The 23,066-nt window shown below is 46.7% G+C and overlaps 2 protein-coding genes across 4 annotated transcripts in view; one reads left to right on the forward strand and one right to left on the reverse strand.

The window, feature by feature from the left end:
• Positions 1-23,066, forward strand: part of ralgps2 (Ral GEF with PH domain and SH3 binding motif 2) — a 677,925-nt gene that overhangs the window by 328,434 nt on the left and 326,425 nt on the right. The window lies entirely within an intron of this gene.
• Positions 8,493-23,066, reverse strand: part of angptl1a (angiopoietin-like 1a) — a 110,564-nt gene continuing 95,990 nt past the window's right edge. The window contains exons 4-5 of the mRNA XM_072511680.1: positions 13,354-13,624; positions 8,493-9,375 (exon numbers count right to left, since the gene is read on the reverse strand). Of these exons, the coding sequence (XP_072367781.1) occupies positions 9,191-9,375; positions 13,354-13,624 (456 nt within the window). The 3' untranslated portion in view covers positions 8,493-9,190. The remainder of the gene's footprint in view (positions 9,376-13,353; positions 13,625-23,066) is intronic.

Consider the following 23,066-nt stretch of genomic DNA (forward strand, 5'->3'; position numbering starts at 1 on the left):
ATCTCCCTAGCTGCGTCCCGCTTCCGAAGCTGATGCGCCAGCTTGCCTTTTCCCCATACTCGTAGACTGCCCCCTGGGCCTTCCTCCACTGCACCTCTGCCTTCCTGGTGGTCATCAGGTCGAATGCGGCCTGGAGGCTACGCCTCTTCCTCAACAATCCTTCCTCAGGCTCTTCCGCATACCTCCTGTCCACCCTCACCATCTCCCCCACCAGCCTCTCCCTCTCCCCCCGCTCCCTCCGCTCCTTGTGGGCCCTAATGGAGATCAGCTCTCCCCTCACCACCGCCTTCAGTGCCTCCCATACCATCCCCACTCGGACATCCCCGTTGTCGTTGGTCTCCAAGTACCTCACTATACTTCCTCGGACCCGGTTGCTCACCTCCTCGTCCGCCAACAGCCCCACCTCCAAGCGCCACAGTGGCCGCTCTCCTCCCCCATCTCCAAGTCCACCCAATGTGGGGCGTGGTCCGAAATGGCTATTGCCAAATACTCGGTATCCTCTACTCTCGCTATCAGCGCCCTACTCAAAATGAAAAAGTCGATTCGAGAATAAGCCTTATGGACATGTGAGAAGACTGAAAATTCCCTAGCCCCCAGTCTTGCAAATCTCCAAGGGTCCACCCTCTGGAGACTCAAAATAATGGTGCCGGTCCTTGTAGGTAACCCACAGTCGCGCCGGCTGCAACATGCCAAACTTCACCCCCTTCCTGTGCAGCACCGCCTTCACTCGATTGTACCCGGCCCTCCTCTTCGCCACCTCCGCACTCCAGTTCTGGTATACCCGAACCTCCGCGTTCTCCCACCTGCTGCTCCTCTCCTTCTTGGCCCACCTGAGCACACACTCCTGATCGACGAACAGATGGAACCGCACCAGCACCGCCCGCGGAGGCTCGTTAGCCTTGGGCCTCCTCGCCAACACTCTATGGGCCCCTTCCAGCTCCAGGGGCCCCTGGAAGGACCCCGCTCCCATCAGCGAGTTCAACATGGTGACCACATAGGCCCCCACGTCCGACCCCTCCAGCCCCTCCGGGAGGCCCAAATTCCGCAGATTCTTCCGCCTCGACCGATTCTCCATCTCCTCGAACCGCTCCTGCCATTTCTTGTGAAGCGCCTTGTGCGCCTCCACCTTTACCGCCAGGCCTAAGATCTCGTCCTCATTGTCAGAGATATTTTGTCGAGCCTCTCGGATCGCCACCCCCTGGGCCGTCTGTGTCTCCAGCAGCTTATCAATAGAAGCCTTCATCGGCTCTAGCAGGTCCGCTTTAATCTCTCTGAGGCAGCGCTGGATACCCTCCTGTTGCTCCTCCACCCACTGCCTCCACGCTGCCTGGTCTCCTCCCGCCGCCATTTTGTCCTTCTTCCCTCCCTTCTTCGGATCCACCACCACCTTTTTTGTCGCCCTGCTCCTAGTTAAAGCCATATACTGACGGGGAGCTATTATTAACTCCTTCCCACACTGGGAAACATCGAAAGAATTCCCTTGGGGGCCCTGAAAAGAGCCCAAAAGTCAGTTTTTGCGGGAGCCGCCGAATGTGCGACTTAGCTCCACATAGCCGCAACCGGAAGTCTCAAGAGGGAATCCTTTTGGCAGTGTTCGCTTCACCAATCTGCCCCAAAAAGTCTTTGGAAACTCCTGAAAAAGGTTTGCGAGTCCGTTCCAGACTGGAGCTGCCGAATGCGTGACCTACTCCTCCATGGCCGCCACTGGAAGCCTCGTCCCCGCTTCTTCAATGGCCTTGGTAGATCTTTTCACAGTTGTTCCCTCTGCTGCTAGAATTCACCTTTAATAACGGCCCTCAAGTCAGCTTGCAGCCTTTAAGCTTGCCCTTCACCTATGTCTCAGCCAAATCTTTTACTGTTTCTGCCGGGTCTGGAACCAAGAGACATACCATTCCTGGGGGACACTGTCGGGGGAATGTTGCAGACTTCTTCCCACACCGGGAAATGTCGAACAAATGCCGTTGGGGGCCCTGTAAAGAGCCCAAAAGTCTGTTCCAAGTGAGAGCTACCGAACATGCGACCTAGCTCTGCATAGCCGCACCCGGACGTCCGTTGGACTCTAAACGAACACACATAAAAGACCAACTTAACTTCCAGGTGACTGGCATGTGCAGACCAGATACAGCCTCGTCTGGAATCTGTCGTCTGGCAGTGCTGGATGTCTGTTGCTGGTCATCGGTGTCTTCGGCTCTGGTCCCTCTGTGGATGGCGTGGATGGTCCCCCCCCTTGGTTGGTGCAGGTATCACCGGTGTTGTCATCGGAGGTCGAGTGAGCGGGTGGTGGGTTCTGCAGCATCTTTTGTCCCTGACAGGTTTTGCGTGCTTTTGGGCGGTCCCAGGTAGATGTCAAATAGATCGATCAGGGCTCGATCACCCTGATCGATCTCAACCAATTGGTGGTGGTCTCCTCGATGGTGGGGCGGGTCTCAGTCAGCCATGGCTGTTAGTGTCCGAGGCACGTAGGCCTTCCCAAATAAGGAAACCAATGCCACCAAGTCTGCCACATATTGTTACTTTCTATCTGGAGCCCATTGCCCCTGGATGTCCTTTGAACGGCCTTGCCCCTGTGTTAGTTTCTGCAAGGTCCGGGCTGCAGCCCTTGTATATTTTCAAGCTGCAGCCTGTCTCTGTGTTGACCAATATCACATCGATCGATCTGTGCGGGCGGCTATTTTGGATGCCCACACCCCTCACCCCCCCTCACCCCCAGCCTGTTATCCACCGATGACCCCGGCCCTGGCGCCCGTCCTTGCTGCCAGGGGCACCATTGGCTGGCATTGCCCTCACTGGGGGCTGCCGTGGGTGTGGCCCTGGATGGGCCCCCGTGGGTGGCTCCAGTTGGGTGGGGCTTCGGTGCCGGGGGGCGCGCTATGGTCGGAGGGAGGGGGGGGGGGCACCCATACGGCTGGTGCCACTTTGTAGAACCAGAGGCCAGGGTCGGTGGTCGGCCAGTGAGTGTTCAGCAGGATGGCAGTCGGTGCCTGGGCACTGCCCCAGACCCGTGGCGGGGCACCGCAGCTGCTCGATCCGTCCACCCCTCTCTCCCCCTTCCCTCCCCGAACTGGAAGGACCCCCCCCCCCCCCCCCCCGTTGGCAAACGGAGAATTCAGCCCTCTACCTTTAATTATAAACTCAGCGATTTCCAAACAGTATCCATTGGTTAGGATATTCCAAAATTCCATGGACACGGGAAAGGTTCCAGTGGATTGGAAAAGTGCTAACGTAACACCCTTATCCAAAAAGGGAGGGAGGCAGAAAGTGGGAAATTACAGACCAGTTAGTTTAACATCTGTTGTAGGAAAATTGTTAGAATCAATTATCAAGGATGTAATATCAGGACATTTGGAAAGCCAACACGCTATCCATCAGAGTCAGCATGGTTTTATGAAGGGCAAATCATGTTTGCCCAGTTTGCTTGAGTTCTTCGAAGATGTAACAAGCAAAGTGGATAATGGGGTTCCTGTAGATGTAGTATATCTGGACTTCCAGAAGACGTTTGAAAGGTGCCACACAGAAGGTTAATTCACAAGGTGAGATCACATGGGATTAGGGATAATTTATTAGTTTATATAGAAGACTGGCTGATGGACAGGTGACAGAGAGTTGGGATAAATGGGTCTAGTTCTGGATGACAAGATGTAACTACTGGGGTGCCACAGAGTTCGTTCCTTGGGCCCCAACTATTTACAATCTATATTAACAACTTGGATACAGGGATAGAAGGTTCTATAGCCACATTTGCAGATGACACAAAAATAGGTGGGACAATAAGTTGCAATTAGGAAGGTCATAATCTTCGATTAAGAGGTAGCAAATTTAAAACAGATTTGAGGAGAAACTACTTCGCCCAAAGGATTGTGAATCGGTGGAATTCGCTACCGTGGTGGATGCAGGGACACGGAGTAAATTTGACGTGGAGTTAGACAGATTTTTAATTGGTAATGTGTTGAAGGGTTATGGAGAACGGGCAGGACGATGGAGTTGAGGCCAGGATGGGATCAGCCATGATCATATTGAAGGTGTTTCGGCTCAGGAGGCTAAATTGCCTACTCCTGCTCCTAGGTCAAGTGTTCGCGGGAGAAGAGGCTCTGGATGATTTTGCAATCCAGCTCTTGGTCTGTAGGATTGTAGGTAGCAGATGAGGAACGTATCAGCCAAGATAGAATGGTGGAGCAGACCCCTGTTGTATCATACAACAACTTTCTGTTTTATTCCTTCATCTCTCCAAATCTTGTTACAGTTCTAATTGTTAAAGGTTGACCCTGACCATTTCCTCCAAAACCCAGAGAATTATTCACATGTACTTTACTGTATTCACAATTGTAGGATATTACTTTGCTTTAAGTGTCGATGAATTATATTCTGCTGCATCTTTAATGAGGAACACTGTCGCCTACAGTGGAGGAGTTCAGCAGGTAAACCTTCCGAGATTAATGCAGCTGAAATGGTAAGGATGACCTAGAAACAGGAGTTTTGATGTTTTCATAGGAAAAAGAGAATAAAAACCAAGGGGTGGATTCTCCATTGTCCGATGCCGGTGTTAGGATTCCCGATCAGGCGGAGAATGGTGGGTTGTCCGAAAATGGTATCGGCTCTGGGCATCAGACCAGGTGCAATGCTTTGCAATGCCACCGCTGGTGGTCCCATGCAAATCCGCAATTTGCCCGTATGTAATTCTGAATAACGGCTGAAAGCCCAAATATCACCCCCACCATTTTGCTCCACCCTCTCAGCGGGCGTGATTTGGTGCAAGTATTTACAAGGGGGGCCCAGGTGCCATGGCCATTGAGGGGGATAAAGGAGGTTTTGAAACTTTTAGTGGCTTGTTGGGGGGTGTATGCCTGGACCTCCAAAAGTAGCGGGGAACGACTTGGTGCACGGAATCTGGGTGTCTCCCTCAGGTTTGGTGCCCTGACTGAGAACAAGAAGGGGAATGCTGCATAAGTTTATTTAAATCCAGACCCTAGCTGCAACTTACAAGCTCCTGGCTGTTCTGACTGCTGACAGTATCCCGCAAATGTTTATAAACACTCTTGTTATGATTGACAGCGCCTCACCACATCAAAAGCACTTTTCTTCCTCGTTTTCACAGCAGAAAACACTTAGCTCCTTTTATTGTGGTGAGGAGCTGTCAATCATAGCAAGAGTGTTTTATAAACATTGTGGTTAGCATCAAAGCAGAGTAATGGAGATGCATTCAAGCATGAAGGGAAAGATCAATAAGCAATCCACAGAACAGCTGTGCTTGACCCATAAAAGTGACCCATAAAACTTCATAGACTAGTGAAAGGTTTTCTCAATGAACGGGAGTTTTGCATTTCAAAGGCTGTCAGGGGAATTGAAGCCCTTTCAAATGTTCTCGTCTTTAGAGGAAACTTCTGATAGTCAGAACAGCTGCTGCTTTAGAGACCTTTGTCTGAAACAGCAGAAGTTGGGAAATGATAAGTGAAAATGCAGTGATTTTTTACTGTACTGCCTGGACTGCTCTTCAGCTTTCAGGCAGGGATGACTGATGGGGGGCATCTGATGCGGGTTGGGTCACCTGTGCGGGGAGTAATCCACTATTTCCATGGTTAGAGGTAGGATTCCCCTTCCTGTCAGCGGGTGGGGGGGGGGGGGGGCCTGCCGCAGGATTACCGGATTGGGCCACCAGCTCAAAATGGCGTCCCGATACCAGGATTCCAACAGAATCCGGCGAGCTCTCCACCATGCATTTATTCACATCGTTAAGGAGTGAGACTCGCACCTGGGCCCCACTCCCAGCTCCAGCAGAGATCAGTCCTGATTCTCTGCTGGCGGGATTATTTAGACTCCAGAATGGAAAATTCCGGTCCAAATGTCAGCATGTCTGTTTCTGATGGCTAGAAGATAGAGCTAACAGGAAAGAAATGGGTGCAGATAAAGATTTGCATAAGATTTTGCTTTTGTTATCTAATTCAACGAACAACTGGCAAACTAGATTTTGCACTAATAACTGAAATATTGTGCATTGATCGAATCTATGTGTATCACAATAACACAGTGACTGCTATGTTTGATATAGGAAAACAAAGAAAAGGACCTTAAATTGATGTTGGATTCACCTCTTCCAATGCTTAGGTGATGAGTCAAAGCAACTAAAAAATGAATAGAAAGATACCATTTAGTCAATAGTATACACGTTTTCACTCTCCCATACATTATGCTGGAACTTTGCAATTCATGAACCAAATCAAAGTAGAATTACCATCTTCAATTCTAGCCATCTTGCTTTAAGAAAGATGTACAAGCATTGGAGAGGGTACCAAAAAACACCAAAAGACTGGTTACAGGTTTAGAGGGAATGAACTGGAAGAGAAGATTCGGAAATAAGCTATAAAGTGTGAGGGAGGAACCTTGCCAGGGTGTGATATATGTCATAGGCAGGATTCTACGTTGCCTGACGCCGAATCCATTCCGATGCCCGAATCGAGTCCGGTGCAGGTTTGACCCCAGTCAGCCATGCTCTGCCCCCATGGAAGTGCCGTAATCGCGTTGTGCACCGTACGCCGCTGAAACGGAGTTGGCACGTCGCCAGAAGCCTCTCCCATGATGCTCCGCCCCCGATGGGCTGAGTTACCGATGCACGGTCGGGAACCCGGTGTGGCGGCTGTGGACTGTGTCCATCGCCATCACACTCAGCCGGGAGGTGGGTGGGCGAGGGGGCCTTCCACAAGGGCTGGGGCAACTGGTGGGGGTGGCCAAGATGGTGGCCTGTGGGGTCACGGATGGTGGGTCGGGTCCGCGCAAAGCTGACGCTCTGCTGTATGGCATGACCGCTGCAGGTAGTAACTGTGTGCATGTGCGGCCACGGACCCGGCCATTTTCGGCGCGGGAGCTGGGAGTTTCACCTGGCGTCGCAGCTAGCCCCTCACTTGTCCCGGAATCTGTGAGGGTTTGGCGCCAATTTTGGCATCGTAAAACGCCCGTGAACTCTCTGCTTCAGCCGTCACTTAGCCGCTGAAATGGAGAATCCAGCCCCATATCTCAGATGGGACTGGGATATTACTTTTAATATTATGTCCGTTGGTCCTAGCTTTAATTTAATCAATGGAAAGAAAATTTAGTGCCGACAATGGGAACTTCTCTCAATGCTATAATTTTGTATTCATTTGCCAGATTAATAGAAACAAAATGCATTCAGGTTGTTCAAAATGATGGATGCTAAGGATAGTGGAAGAGAAGAGCTTTGATGGGCCAAATGGTCATCTTGCTCTGTTATTGAATAAATAAAGAAACCCACTGCTCCAATCATCTTAGCTGCGTTTCAGTGAACCTTTTATGTTTGTATAAGCATAATGTGATCACCTTTTGAAAGAAAACAGATTTAGGAATGAATTTTACTTTAAGAAAATAACCTTCGAAGATTGATTTTTATTTTATGACTTAAAAAATAGACAGTAATATATTCCAAGGTCATGGCAGGGATTCTCCCTTTTGGGGGCTAAGTCCCCACACCCGCCGGGAAACGGGTGAGAATCACTCCGGACTTTTTCCTCGAACGTCTGGGGTGATTTTCCGTTTTCCAGGGGGCCAGCAGGACACCCCGGCGTGCGTCCCCAGCCCTGGCTGCCGGCAGGCCTGCTGTCCAGACCGTGCGGCTGCTCATGCGCATGGCAGCCGCAAGCGGGTCCGCGCATGCGCACGGTGGCCCACCTCGGCGCGGGCCGACATGGCAGAGCCACACAGCGGGCCCATGCGGAGTAAGGTAGGTCCTCCCCAGATCGCGATAGCCTGCCGATCGGTGGCCTCCGATCATGCGCCTGGCCACCGCTGAGGGCCCCCCTGGAATCAGATTCCCCCCACCAGGACCGCCACCGCGGCCGCGGATTCGAGCTCCCAGATATAAACCACGCTGGCAGGAATTCGGCCGGTCGCCCGCTGAGAATCACCGCGGGGCCTATTTCAGCGGCCCCCGACTGGCGCCGTGGCGACCGCGTGGGCGCGATTGCGTCCGGTTTTCTGGTTACTGGAGAATCGGCGACCCGGCGTCGGAGTGCGTTGCAGGAATTTCCCACGTCCCCGCCGATTCTCCGACCCGGCAGGGCTGGGTTTGTTCCAAATTTAAGCTTGGCGTGTGTTGCACCAATATTTTTCGACCAGACTTTTCTGAGCCAGATAGATAGTGCCTTCACGGCAGAGACAGCTTTTGCTGGGACAGATAGCGTTTGTGTTCTGCAGCTATATTTTAAATCAAGAATTCTGCTGCTATGAGAAGTTGACTTCTCACAGAGTAATTGTTCTTTAAGAGGAAATGCATTTTTCATTGTAAAACTGCTTCATTTTTTCATGTTAGAACATTGGGAATATGTCTTCTGGTGAGGATTGTACATTTAAACTTGCTTAGCTTTAAAATTTTAGTCTTAATGAGAATAGGAAGACTGTTTTGATCCTGAGATGTTGAACCTTTCCATCGAATCTGGGAACTTCCACATTCCTTTACTATTAAAATTAAACTTTGATGCATGAAAGACTTAATTCAAAATATTTATTTCAACCTATCCTCAATATTTTCAGCATTAAAATAAAGTATTGTGGATGCCCCAAATGTTCTTAAAAATAAAGCTAATATGTCTGACAGCAGATTATTAAACAAACAATTGTCTGTTATAACAAAATACAAGATTAATATACATCCAACCAAGCGTCATAACTTTTTTTGTTGGGTTACAATGTAATCTGGTTAAAATTGTGGCAGACATCTGATGTGTTCCTGTATAAGAAGGCCACTGTTTGACAATCCAAGATGGCGCTGGAGCATTGCGACTCTGCGAGCTCTCCCAAACAGATCCTCTTTTTACATCTCTTATCTTTTCATGTACTAAATGATCTGTTTGAGCTGCTCGCAGAAAAATACTTCTCACTGTACCTTGGTACACGCGACAATAAACAAATCCAAATCCTTTGGGGTGCTAGTTGTTCAACACAGTGCCACTGGCCATTGTATACAGATGCACAGAATAATGCCGTATGGACCCTTGATTTTTCCTGTCGCTCTTTAAAAGGTAATGAAACCATATATGTAGGTGCAATGTCAAGTTAATTTTCAACAATGTTAAATAAAATGCTTCTTTAACAAAGTACATGGCCTGCATTTGAAAGAACCTTATATTTTGATACTATGTTTTCATAGTTGCATCCATTGGGGATATGTGGCATCTTCTTGACTGTGCTATTCAGGCTTGACCATCATTACTGCACTTTTCAGAGAGTAGGAGCCCCCTCGAAATTCAGCCCAGTAAACTCCATCTTGGTACTTGCTGCGATAATGACCTCCACGGTACCACACTCCATTCAAATTAGAGTGTGCACAAGCATTGTACCACCAGCCACCTTTGTGGAAATGAGCACAGTTCCCTAAGGAAGGAACAGAGAGTTAATATATATATGTGTTCCTGCAAGTCCTGCCAATGTCAATGTGACAATAAGCAAATAATCTGTTGTGTTGTTCGGTAAACAATTGAGCACAACACCAGAGAGAACCCTTCTTTGAATAGTTGCATAAAGTCCCATTTGAGAGGGAGGACGTGCTGTGGTTTAAAGTATCTTTTGAAAGATGCATTTAACTATAAATAATTTAAAATCTAAAGTTTTATATAAAACTAAGAACTGAGCATGTGACTTCAAAATGCAAACAAGTCTGTGGTGCCTGGTTCAATTGTCTTGTCTTCTAACCCTGCTACATCTATATCATATAATTGATCTTGTTCTCCATGTAGAATGTCATGGAAGATTTACCAAGGAAATTGCACAATGACTATTTGTTTGTTACCAAGATTACAGGCTTTTGAGAACTTCCAAACTTCATATTCCAAAAATTTACTTGTTATATGGTTTATTTGCATCTATGATAGCCAAATATTATGAATACATGCGATACATATGGATCCTCACTGTCTTCAGGTGATGTCCCGGAGGACTGGAGAATAGCCAATGTTGTTCCTTTGTTTAAGAAGGGTAGCAAGGATAATCTAGGGAACTACAGGCCAGTGAGCCTTACGTCAGTGGTAGGGAAATTACTGGAGAGAATTCTTCGAGACAGGATCGACTCCCATTTGGAAGAAAATGGACGTATTAACGACAGGCAGCATGGTTTTGTGAAGGGGCGGTCGTGTCCCACTAACTTGATAGAGTTTTTCGAAGAGGTCACAAAGGTGATTGATGCAGGTAGGGCAGTGGATGTTGTCTATATGGACTTCAGTAAGGCCTTTGACAAGGTCCCTCATGATAGACTGATACAAAAGGTGAAGTCACACGGGATCAGGGGTGATCTGGCAAGATGGATACAGAACTGGCTAGGTCATAGAAGGCAGAGAGGAGCAATGGAAGGGTGCTTTTCTGAATAGAGGCTGTGACTAGTGGTGTTCCGAAGGGATCAATGCTGGAACCTTTGTTGTTTGTAGTAGATATAAATGATTTGAAGGAAAATGCAACTGGTCTGATTAGTATGTTTGTGGACGACACAAAGGTTGGTGGAATTGAGAATAATGATGAGGACTGTCAGCGGATACAACAGGATATAGATCAGATGGAAACTTGTGCAGATAGATGGCAGATAGATGCATTTTGGAAGGCCTAATACAGGTGGGAAATATACAGTAAATGGTAGAACCGTTAAGAGTGTTGACAGGCAGAGGGATCTGGGAATACAGGTCCACAGGTCACTAAATGTGTCAACGCTGGTGGAAAAGGTAGTCAAGAATGCATACGGCATGCTTGCCTTCATCAGCCGGGCATTGAGTTTAAAAATTGGCAAGTCATGTTGCAGCTGTATAGGACCTTAGTTAGGCCACACTTGGAGTATAGTGTTCAATTCTGGTCGCCACACTACCAGAAGGATGTGCAGGCTTTAGAGAGGGTGCAGAAGAGATTTACCAGGATGTTGCCTGGTATGGAGGGCATTAGCTATGAGGAGCGGTTGAATAAACTCGGTTTGTTCTCACTGTAACGACGGAGGTTGAGGGGTGACCTGATAGAGGTCTACAAAATTATGAGGGGCATAGTCAGAGTGGATAGTCAGAGACTTTTTCACAGGGTAGAGGGGTCAATTACTAGGGGGCATAGGTTTAAGGTGCAAGGGGCAAGATTTAGAGGAGATGTACGAGGCAGGTTTTTTTACACAGAGGGTAGTGGGTGCCTGGAACTCGCTGCCGGAGGAGGTGGTGGAAGCAGGGACGATAGTGAGATTTAAGGGGCATCTTGACAAATACATGAATAGGATGGGAATAGAGCAATACGGACCCAGGAAGTGTAGAAAATTTTAGTTTAGACGGGCAGCATGGTCGGCGCAGGCTTGGAGGGCCGAAAGGCCTGTTCCTGTGCTGTACTTTTCTTTGTTCTTTGATAGTTACTGAAATCCAACATTCTAGGAAGTTATTTTGTATTTTAATCTAATCATTAAATAGAGTTGGCAAAGGAAAGTTGTGCTGAATGAAATCGAGTCAAGCTGATTGGACTAGAACTGCAAGGTGTAGTAGAGTGATGGTTCTCGCAGTTAGAAGAATTGCTAAAAAGGAAAGAGCTGCATGTATAAAAGTTAAAAGAATAGCTGAGCACACATTTGAAATAGGAGGTAAAAATCTTTCTGAGGCATGAGTTGGTAGCTAAAGCAATTCACAGAAAGATTGTTCTATTAGCTTGCATACATGACAAAGGCTTAACTTGCTATCAAGGCAAGTGCAGACACTCTCAAAAGACATTGGTAGATGGGACTTAGCAACAAGAGGGAGCTTAAATTATGAAAGCTGAAATTTCTTATAATCTTATGAAAGATTAGAGATAAATAAATTTCAATAAATGAAGACCTAAAAATGAATTCTTCTGAGAATTCAACCTTTGCCACTCTTGAATTGAACTGGGTGAAATTGTGCAAAAGCACCACAGTCTTTTTGATAATGTTCCGAACCCCAGGCTATGGCCTTGAATGCAGTAGTTTGGGGCTGTGCAGCATACAACAGCAAAATGTCAGCTTTTATTCTTTAATTAAAATTCATGATGTTGCTTTTAAGTGATTAATTTTTTGTATAATTTGCTTTTCCTATTACTTTGGCTATCCACAAACTCCAGCCCGTCACTCTCAATAAAAAGCACAGCTTGATCATCTGGACTAATTTCCAGATGTTGTGCTGGTATGAATATTGTTCTATTGCACAATAAGAAATGTGTATAAACCATCTTATGTACCTAACCATACTTCATTAATCTGTTTTCATGATCCCTTCCAAACGCACAGAAATAATTTTTTTAATTGTGGGATGCTTATAACAGGGATGCTTTCAAAATGCTTTTGATTTCTTTTCCAGACTGATTTCCCCAGAAAACATGCTGAAGCCATAAATTCTCCTGATGGAACATGCTGTTTTTCCATATACCCCGAGCCCTAAATTGCACATTTGGCTTTCAAATGTGTGCATGTTGTCATAGGCACCAGTGGTTCATCTGTTAACCCTTTTAGCAACCTATACTGAAAGGCCAACTGTGTGCTTCATTAATATATAATACCCACGTGAATCCAAATTTGATGAGTGTGTATATTTTTGTAAATATTTTTAATTTCACCAAAGTTATGTCAAAATCATTTAAGGCCAATACCATTATTCTTACAATATGTAGGGAAATCGGATGTGCACTTCCGTCCTAAGTCTAACCATTAAAAAGTTTGGATTGACAATTTTTAACTATCAGATTGCAATTAGGCCTTGGCTTGCAGTTTTTTTTAATGGTGCAAATTTTTTGACCGAATAGTTTTGAAGTTTTTATAGTGCAGATGTCTCTTGTGCTCATTTCATATAACCGCACCTTTACTGTAGTAGCCTTGACTCAGGCAGCAACACCAGAGTATAAACAAGACTGTGAAACTGCTAAAGGAGCAGATAACCACCTTCCAGGCAGTTTACCAAAGTGCCCATAGGGGGGCAGCCCTGCCAATATTAGCAATCTGCCCACACCCTCTGTTGCTGCCAGAGCTTAGAATCATAGAATTTACAGTGCAGAAGGAGGCCATTCGGCCCACCGAGTCTGCACCAGCTCTTTGAAAGAGCACCCTACCCAAGCCCACACCTCCACCCGATCCCCATAACCCAGAAATCAGTCATCCAGTATAAATGGGGTCAGGTCCCACAGTACCTCGTATTCTGTAGAACGTGTTTCGAGAAGAAAGGTCTATGTAATGTAAGGAAGGACTTGTGCGTGATGGAAAAAATACATTTCTTCCATCATTAATTTAACTCTTTTGCATAACGCCACAGTAACTCTACTATGATACTTATACTTCCTCTTTACATTTTTAAATATGCATTCTATACACAATTGTTCAGTACTACTTCAAAATGGTACCTGAGTAAGAATCTCTGTCTCTGTCAAGTGTCGTAAACTGCTTGCCATTGTGCCATATTAAAGAGTCCCCTGCATTCCCTTGATAGCTGCCAACTCGTAGCCTGTAGTTATCATCCTCATCCTCTGTTCTGAAGGTAGCGAACTCAGCATAGACTTTCTTATCACTCCAGTCTTCCAATTTAATATAAAGTTTGTAGTTTCCCTGTACTGTCAGCCTGTAAATATTCTCCAGTCCAAGCCAGTGTTCCCCATCAATATTGCCAAACCCTCTCTGAAATCAGACAGAATCTGATCAGATTATAATCACAATTATATATTCTGTTTACAACAGATGTATTTCTTCCTAATGCTCATTAAATTGCTCATTGCAATATTCTGTTAGAAACGTTTTTTTATGGCACACCAAATATTCAAATTGCCATTAGGTTTACAAGATTTTTGAGACAATACTGAAACAGTCATAGTGGCATATTATCCTTGAGAAAATAGGTTTACAAAGCAGCTATGAGTTTATTATTTTTTATGAGAATTGATATCAAAGTACTTGGACTCCTTAGTTCCTTCTTGAATAAACAGTACAGTATTTAATTGGCTTAGAACAGTGGATTACAAAGCAAGGAATTTAGTGTTTGGTTATTTTAATGTTTTGCCCCAAAGTTAAGGACTTAAGTTAAGTCAACAATGAAAATGGCAGCATTATGGTAAATGTTTACAGCATTCATTATTTACATGTCTTTGAAATCTTTAAATCTATGAAACATACTCCAGCAAATCTGTGCACTGAATAATCAAGTGCACTGTTTGCTATTGTGATATTTTGAGGATGAGATACTCAATTAGTGTTAAAACAGAGAAATTGTATGAACTGAATCATTTCTGATAATCGTGAAACCATGGTAAGGGTTCAGTCTTTCTTGGAAATTTATCATTATCCTCACACATTACAGACCTACTTAACTATTGGGAACCCACAGCTGACATCATATTGTGGCTTCATAGTACCCTGCCAGACTTGCCTTCTCTTTCAGTTCTGAATGCCAGACAGAGACGGCTAAGGTTGGGGAATTCTTTGACTGACTAAAAACACAACACTACACAGTTAGCACTTAATTTTGCAGTGTTGTATATCTACAATTGAAAATAATATCAATCCGTAGAGCTCTGGTTGGTGGAAAATTTGTCACCTGAACAGCCTTTGCTACTGCAGCTTGCTTGCTCACAATTGAAATCTCCTCTTTGCTTTGAGCTTTGAATCATAATTCTGTCTCTTTGGAAGGTGCCAGAGGCACATCCCTGCAATGAAAAAACATTGCTGGATCAGTTGCCCAGGCACCTTGCAGACTGGCAATTAAACAACATTGTGGAACCAGGAGTGGGTTAGGGTAGCGACGCTAAAAGAGACGAGATAAAAACAAATTTGTCAATAAAATGAATAACCTATTGTTTATTTGTTTTTCTTTCACCATTTGCCTTTGCTTCAGGCTATGTCTTTCTGTCTCTCTCTTCTGTTTCATAGCCATCTTATTGAAAAGCTCTCACACTCACTTAAAACAGAACGAGTCTGTAGACCGTGTTTAAGTTGTGTCAGTCGTGAGGAGTTTTGAAAGATTTTTGAATCATAAGTGAAATATTATACTTACAGTTGATAAGTCTGACATGATATTTTTTAACCAAATAAAAACTTGGAACGTCAGTTTTTGAGTAAAGACTCACCTCCGAAAAATACTAATTGAGCCATGGCTGCAGTGCTTAATGTGAGAAATATTAATATTAGTACACAATGTTTTTATAAGATTGGTTCAGATAGAATCAGAGAAATTTGAATACAAAAGAAGTGATTCGATGCCAATACTGTTAAGTTTACTTCTGTTGATGGTGCTATACTAATTAATTTCAAGCCTGAAATGACTTTGCGCCTTCATAGACTTGGAATTCATGCCTGAGTTAAGCACTGAACCCTTTTGAGGTTCAAAACATTTCTGGATCAAAATCAAAAGGGAGAAATAATGATGCTTCTGTGAGGCTTTGTGAGACTTACTTTCCAGGCTCCACAATGGAAAACAGAAAGGCTTATTAGAAGGCTGGAACTTGTGAAACTGTGGGCGAGATCTTTTGGCTCTTCACGTCGACAGGATCTTCTAGTCTTGCTGACAACTCACTCCCTCCACCCGCGCCCTCCCCAAAAACCCTTGCGGGTTTCCCGGCAGCTGGGTGGATTCAATGGAAAATTCAGTGGCAGGACCAGAAGTTCCCGCCGCCAGCCAATGGCAGGACGCCTCTTGCTGATGAGAAACGCGTCACGAGGAGGCCAAAGACTCTCACCCAGTATCTCAGTATATTTCTTGAGAAGATGTAATAAAGAAGTCTTCACAATAAGTTTGAAAATACTTTGTGAATCATTGTACCAAATGAAAACACTTGCTCACATTGCCTTTCAAGCAATTTCAAAGTCAACAATCTTAAGCTCCCTAATTGGTTTGATCACTGTTTAATTCAAATTGCATGTGTTTGCATGGTCATGCAAATTTCCATTTATTTTCTCATGTTTTGGTGCAGAATTAGACGAGCATGGTTTGGAGTAGTTAGCAGATCATCCACCTTGGTTGTCAACTTGATGCACTATCTCTTGGCAGATTAGGGTAGTAAAATGCACGCACTGGTCTTGCCCACAGTCACCTTGTTGGAGTCTAAGGGGACCATTCTTACGCAGACACTGGGAGAACATGCAGACTCCGCACATCCAGTGACCCAAGTCAGGAATCGAACCTGGGATCCTGGAGCGGTGAAGCAACTGTGCTAACCACTGTGCTACCATGCTGCCCACAAATGATGCTTTGACCTGTGCTCTAGTTACATGCTTGAAGCATAGAATTGGTGAATTTACCTGTATACTTTTATCATTCTCATGGTCATAATGTTTCCATTTATTATGATAATATTTTAGAAGCTGAATAAACAAGTGCATGGGCCTTTAACACTGGGGTTGAATAGATGGACAAGGGTGCAATTTGCCTGACGTTTACGCGAAGTGAGTTTGAGCTGTCTCAGTGAAGTTCCTAAAGGGCAACTCATCTGCCACATAGCAGTAAAATGGTTTGGTAATATCGCAGTCTCTTAGAGTGAGGCCGTGCCTGTGTCGGCTCTATAAAAGAGAAATCCATTTTGTTCGAGTCCCCTTCCTGTTTCTGTAGCTTGTTTTATACATCACTCTCGGGTTCATTAGTTATAGACAGTGTATAGTGGGTAGATGGGCAAAGAAGTGCCATAACTTGGCATGAGAGACCATTGCGTGGGTGCAAGGGCATAACGTCAAGCAGGGAACGAGAGGCCATGGGGGTGGATGGAAGGGCGGAGCTGGGCAATGATGGGGCATAGGGATAGTTTGGAGGGTGAGGGCTAGACAGCCGTTGTGTTTTTATGTTAACTGCGACCATGTCCCACTGCACCAAGGCAGTCCTTTTAAACAAGCCACCTTTCGCGGGTTGGTTGACCCGACTCCAGCCTGCCCAACCCACCTGCACCCCAACTATGAAGATCCAATTTTTGCGGGCACGTTTTCTGGAGGCAGGTGTGATGGGTTGGGTATTTTCATGACTCCCGCTTCCCATTTCAAGGATGAAAGTTCAGGCCTATGACTCTGTATGGGCCTAAGAATGGTAAGGGAGTTTCAAAATTAAATCATTAGAAATGTTGATGATCATTTTGGAGGAGTTTCATTGGACAAAGTAATGAGCTGATGGTATCTACTGAAAAATACGACAAAACAAAGGTCGATAACTACATATGCATTAGCCTTGCATTAATGACAAATTAATGAAAATTACTTTTTTTTAAAATATTTTTTATTTGCCTCCTTTTTCACATTTTCTCCCAAATTTATACCCACCAACAACGAACAATAATCAGTAACAAATCTGACAATCCCCATATCAATAACAACGATCCCATCCTCCCACCAAACCCCAAACATTAGCCCGCATGTTCATATAAACAAATGACAAAAAGGAATCAGGAATCACCCATAGTCACCATCAACACACACCGCCACTCTCCCCCCAACCCTCCCACCCACCCCCCAACTAATGTTCAATGTTATCCAGTTCTTGAAAGCGCATGATGAATAATGCCCATGAATTGTAGAACCCCTTCATCCTTCCCCTCAGTTCAAACTTAACCTTCTCAAGAGTCAAGAATTCCAACAAGTCCCCCTGCCACGCCAGGGCACAGGGTGGAGAGGTTGCTCTCCATCCCATCAGGATCCACCTTCGGGCGATCAACGAGGCGAAGGCTACAACATCTGCCTACGCCCCCGTTTCCAACCCTGGCTGATCCAACACCACTAATATGGCCACCCGGGGGCTCGGGTCCAGTTTCACGTGCACCACTTTAGAAATTACCCTAAAATCCTCCTTCCAGTAATCCCCTAGCTTTGGACAGGACCAAAACATATGACCGTGATTAGCCCCCCACCCCGTGCAACGTTCACACACATCTTCTACGGCTTCAAAGAATCGGCTCATCCTCGCCCTCGTGAGGTGTGCTCTGTATACCACCTTCAGCTGTACCAGCCCCAACCTCGCGCACGAGGTGGAGGCATTCACTCTCTGGAGCACCTCACACCAGAACCCCTCCTCCATATCCTCTCCCAACTCTTCCTCCCACTTTGCTTTGATCCCTTCCAGTGGTGCCTTCCCCTCTTCCAAAATGGCTCCGTACACCGCTGACACTACCCCCTTCTCCAGTCCCTCTGTCGTCAGCACCTCCTCCAGCATGTGGAGGCTGACTCCACTGGGAAGCTCTGTATCTCCTTTTTGGCAAAATCTCGAACCTGCATGTATCTAAACATTCCCCCCTGCTCCATCTCATACTTTGCTTCCAGCTCCTTCAGCCCTGCAAACCGACCCCTAAGAAACAAATCTTTTAGTGTCTTAATCCCCATTCTCCTCCCATTTCCGAAAATTTCCATCCCACCTCCCTGGCTCAAATCTGTGGTTGCCCCGAATCGGCACTTCCCTTGACCCTGCCCCCAACCCGAAGTGTTGGCGAAACCACTTCCAAATTCTCAATGAAGCTATTATTACCGGACTCCCTGAGTACTTCCCCGGGGCTATCGGGTGCGGCGCTGTTGCTAGTGCTTTCAATCCCGACCCCCTGCACAAACTCTCCTCCATTCTGACCCACTGGGTATCAACCCTTCTGACCCACTCTGCACCTTCTCCACATTCGCCGCCCAGTAGTAATACTTCAGGTTTGGAAGACCCAAACCCCCTGCCTGCCTTCCCCTCTGCAGCAGCACCTTTCTAACTCTGGCCACCTTCCCTCCCCATATGAACGAAGTAATCCTTCCCTCCCCATATGAACAAAGTAATCCTTCCCTCAATCTCTCTGAAAAAAGCCTTTGGCAGGAAAATCAGCAGGCATTGAAAAATAAACAGAAATCGCGGCAGCACGTTCATTTTAACCGCCTGTACCTGACCCACCAGTGGCAGAGGGAGACCATTCTACCTTGCCAGATCAGCTTTCACTTTCCCCACCAAACTAGAAATGTTGTACCTGCGGAGCCCCCCCACACCCGGGCAATTTGCACCCCGAGATACCTAAAGTGAGTCCCTGCCCTACGGAATGGCAGCCCCCCCACCCCCGGCCGAGACACCACAAAATACTCACTCTTGTCTAAATTTAGTTTGTACCCCAAGAAAGACCCAAACACTTGAAGCAGCTCCAATATTCCCCCTATCGACACACTCAATTCCGACACATATAACAGCAAATCATCACCCTGTGCTCTCTCACCCCCCTGCACTATTCCTTTTCATACCCCCGAACGTCTTAATGCGATGGCCAACGGCTCAATCGCGAGTGCAAACAGCAGGGGGGACATAGGACATCCCTGCCTCGTCCCACGGTGGAGCGAAAAGTATCTTCAGCTGATGTTATTTGTGCGGACACTCTCCCTCTGCTCCTTATGTAGTAGCTTTACCCAGTTTACAAATCTTGGTCCAATCCCAAACCGCTCCAGAACTGCCATCAATTCTACCCGGTCAAACGCCTTCTCAGCGTCCAGCGGCACAACCACCTCTGATTCCTTCCCCGCTGCCGGTGCCATAACGACGTTCAATACCCTTCTAACATTTGAAAAGAGCTGCCTCCCTCTCACGAACCCCGTCTGATCTTCACCTATCACCTTCGGGAGGCACTCCTCCAGCCTACCCGCCAGTACCTTTGCCAATACATTTGCATCCACATTCAGAAGCGATATGGGCCTATACGATCCACACTCCGTTGGATCCTTATCTTTTTTTAGCAACAGGGAAATCGATGCCTGCCCCAAAGTTTGTGGCAACACCCCCTTCCCTATCGCCTCTTCAAACATCCCCACCATCAGGGGTGCCAGCTTATCCTTGAATTTTTTATAATATTCCACCGGAAACCCATCCGGCCCTGCCACTTTCCCCGACTGCATCCTCCCAATCGCATCATTTATCTCCTGCTCCACTACCGCTCCTTCTAATGTAGTCCTGTTCCCCTCATCTAACCTCGGGTACTCCAACCCATCTAGAAATTCCTGCATCTCACGGTCCACCCCAGGTGCACAACATCTCATAAAATTCCTCAAAAGCCTTGTTAATCATATCCGGAGCCACCACCAACTTCCCTGCCCTATCCCACACCTGAACAATTTCCCTTGCTGCTGCTTCCCTCCGTAGCTGACCTGCTAACATACACCCCGCCTTATCTCCATGTTCGTAAACTGCACCCCTTGCTCGCCTAAGTTGGCGCACCGCCTTCCTGGTAGATAGCCGGTCACAGCTCGCCTGTAGTTCCTTCCTCTTTTCCAGCTTTGCTGCGTCCCCATCTTCTGCAAAACTTCTATCTACCTCCAACATCTCATCTATTACCATCTGCCACTCCAACCTCTCCTCTTTGTCCACCCTGGCCTTAAACAAAATCACCTCACCCTTCACCACCGCCTTTAGAGCCTCCCAGACAACTGCCTTTGACACTTCACCCGTACAGTTGAAACCTACATATTCCTTAATTACCTTTTCAGTTTTGCCACAGAACACTTGATCCCCCAAAAGTCCCACATCTAATTTCCACCCCGGCCTCTGCGCTACCCCCTTCTCCAGTACCATATCCACCCAATGTGGAGCATGATCTGACACTGCAATTGCCGAGTATTCCGTCCCTTAACCCCAGCCAGCAAAGCCTTCCCCACCACGGAAAAGTCAATCCGCGAGTATACCTTATGGACTGCTGAGAAAAACGAGTATTCCCGTTCCCTCGGGTGCAGAAACCTTCCATTTCCACCATTAGCCCAGCCAACGCTTTCGCCCCCTCACCCCCCCCCCCCCTCCCCTGATGGTACCAGCGAGCGCGGCCGTGACCTGTCCAACCTTGGCTCCTGCACCAAGTTCCAGTCCCCCCCCCACTACCAGTTTGTGTGTGCCCAAGTCGGGGATGGCCCCAAACACCTTCTTTGTGAATCCCACATCGTCCCAATTGGGACCATATACACTTAACAGCGCCACTAACCTCCCCTCCAGCACCCCTGTCACAATCACATATCTACCCCCCTGATCTGCCACCACCTTCATGAAAATGACTTATTAAGAATAAACTTCAGGATATAAAATTTTCCACCACATGGAGTAGCTGAGGTGAATAATATAACTGAATTGGAGGGCAAGCCAGGTAAATACATAACAAAAAGGAATGCAAGAATATATTTTTTTTTATTAAATATTTTATTAAAAATTTTTGGTCAACCAACACAGTACATTGTGCATCCTTTACACAATATTATAACAACACAAATAACAATGACCTATTTTATAAACAAAAAATGAATAAATAATAAATAACAAAAATGAAAACTAGCCCTAATTGGCAACTGCCTTGTCACAAGTAACACTCTCCAAAAATATAATTTAACAGTCCAATATATAATTATCTGTAGCAACGACCTATACATACTATACAGTATATATTAACAACCCTGAGAGTCCTTCTGGTTCCTCCTCCCCACCCGATCCTGGGCTGCTGCTGCTGCCTTCTTTTTCCCATTCCGTCTATCTTTCTGCGAGGTATTCGACGAACGGTTGCCACCGCCTGGTGAACCCTTGAGCCGACCCCCTTAGGACGAACTTAATCCGCTCTAGCTTTATAAACCCCGCCATGTCATTTATCCAGGTCTCCACCCCCGGGGGCTTGGCTTCTTTCCACATTAGCAATATCCTGCGCCGGGCTACTAGGGACGCAAAGGCCAAAACATCGGCCTCTCTCGCCTCCTGCACTCCCGGCTCTTGTGCAACCCCAAATATAGCCAACCCCCAGCTTGGTTCGACCCGGACTCCTACTACTTTTGAAAGCACCTTTGTCACCCCCATCCAAAACCTCTGTAGTGCCGGGCATGACCAAAACATATGGGTATGATTCGCTGGGCTTCTCGAGCACCTCGCACACCTATCCTCCACCCCAAAAAATTTACTGAGCCGTGCTCCAGTCATATGTGCCCTGTGTAATACCTTAAACTGAATCAGGCTTAGCCTGGCACACGAGGACGACGAGCTTACCCTGCTTAGGGCATCTGCCCACAGCCCCTCCTCGATCTCCTCCCCCAGCTCTTCTTCCCATTTCCCTTTTAGTTCATCTACCATAGTCTCCCCTTCGTCCCTCATTTCCCTATATATATCTGACACCTTACCATCCCCCACCCATGTCTTTGAGATCACTCTGTCCTGCACCTCTTGTGTCGGGAGCTGCGGGAATTCCCTCACCTGTTGCCTCGCAAAAGCCCTCAGTTGCATATACCTGAATGCATTCCCTTGGGGCAACCCATATTTCTCGGTCAGCGCTCCCAGACTCGCGAACTTCCCATCCACAAACAGATCTTTCAGTTGCGTTATTCCTGCTCTTTGCCACATTCCATATCCCCCATCCATTCCCCCCGGGGCAAACCTATGGTTGTTTCTTATCGGGGACCCCCCCCCAAGGCTCCAGTCTTTCCCCTATGCCGTCTCCACTGTCCCCAAATCTTCAGTGTAGCCACCACCACCGGGCTTGTGGTGTAGTTCCTCGGTGAGAACGGCAATGGGGCTGTCACCATAGCCTGTAGGCTAGTCCCCCTACAGGACGCCCTCTCTAATCTCTTCCACGCCGCTCCCTCCTCCTCTCCCATCCACTTACTCACCATTGAAATATTAGCGGCCCAATAATACTCACTTAGGCTCGGTAGTGCCAGCCCCCCCCTATCCCTGCTACGCTGTAAGAATCCCTTCCTCACTCTCGGGGTCTTCCCGGCCCACACAAAACCCATGATGCTCTTTTCAATCCTTTTAAAAAAAAAAAGCCTTTGTGATCACCACCGGGAGGCACTGAAACACAAAGAGGAATCTCGGGAGGACCACCATCTTAACCGCCTGCACCCTCCCTGCCATTGACAGGGATACCATATCCCATCTCTTGAAATCCTCCTCCATCTGTTCCACCAACTGCGTTAAATTTAACCTGTGCAATGTGCCCCAATTCTTAGCTATCTGGATCCCCAGGTAACGAAAGTCCCTTGTTACCTTCCTCAGCGGTAGGTCCTCTATTTCTCTACTCTGCTCCCCTGGATGCACCACAAACAACTCACTTTTCCCCATGTTCAATTTATACCCTGAAAAATCCCCAAACTCCCCAAGTATCCGCATTATTTCTGGCATCCCCTC

This window comes from Scyliorhinus torazame, chromosome 7, assembly GCF_047496885.1.
Source record: "Scyliorhinus torazame isolate Kashiwa2021f chromosome 7, sScyTor2.1, whole genome shotgun sequence".
Lineage (NCBI taxonomy): Eukaryota > Metazoa > Chordata > Chondrichthyes > Carcharhiniformes > Scyliorhinidae > Scyliorhinus > Scyliorhinus torazame.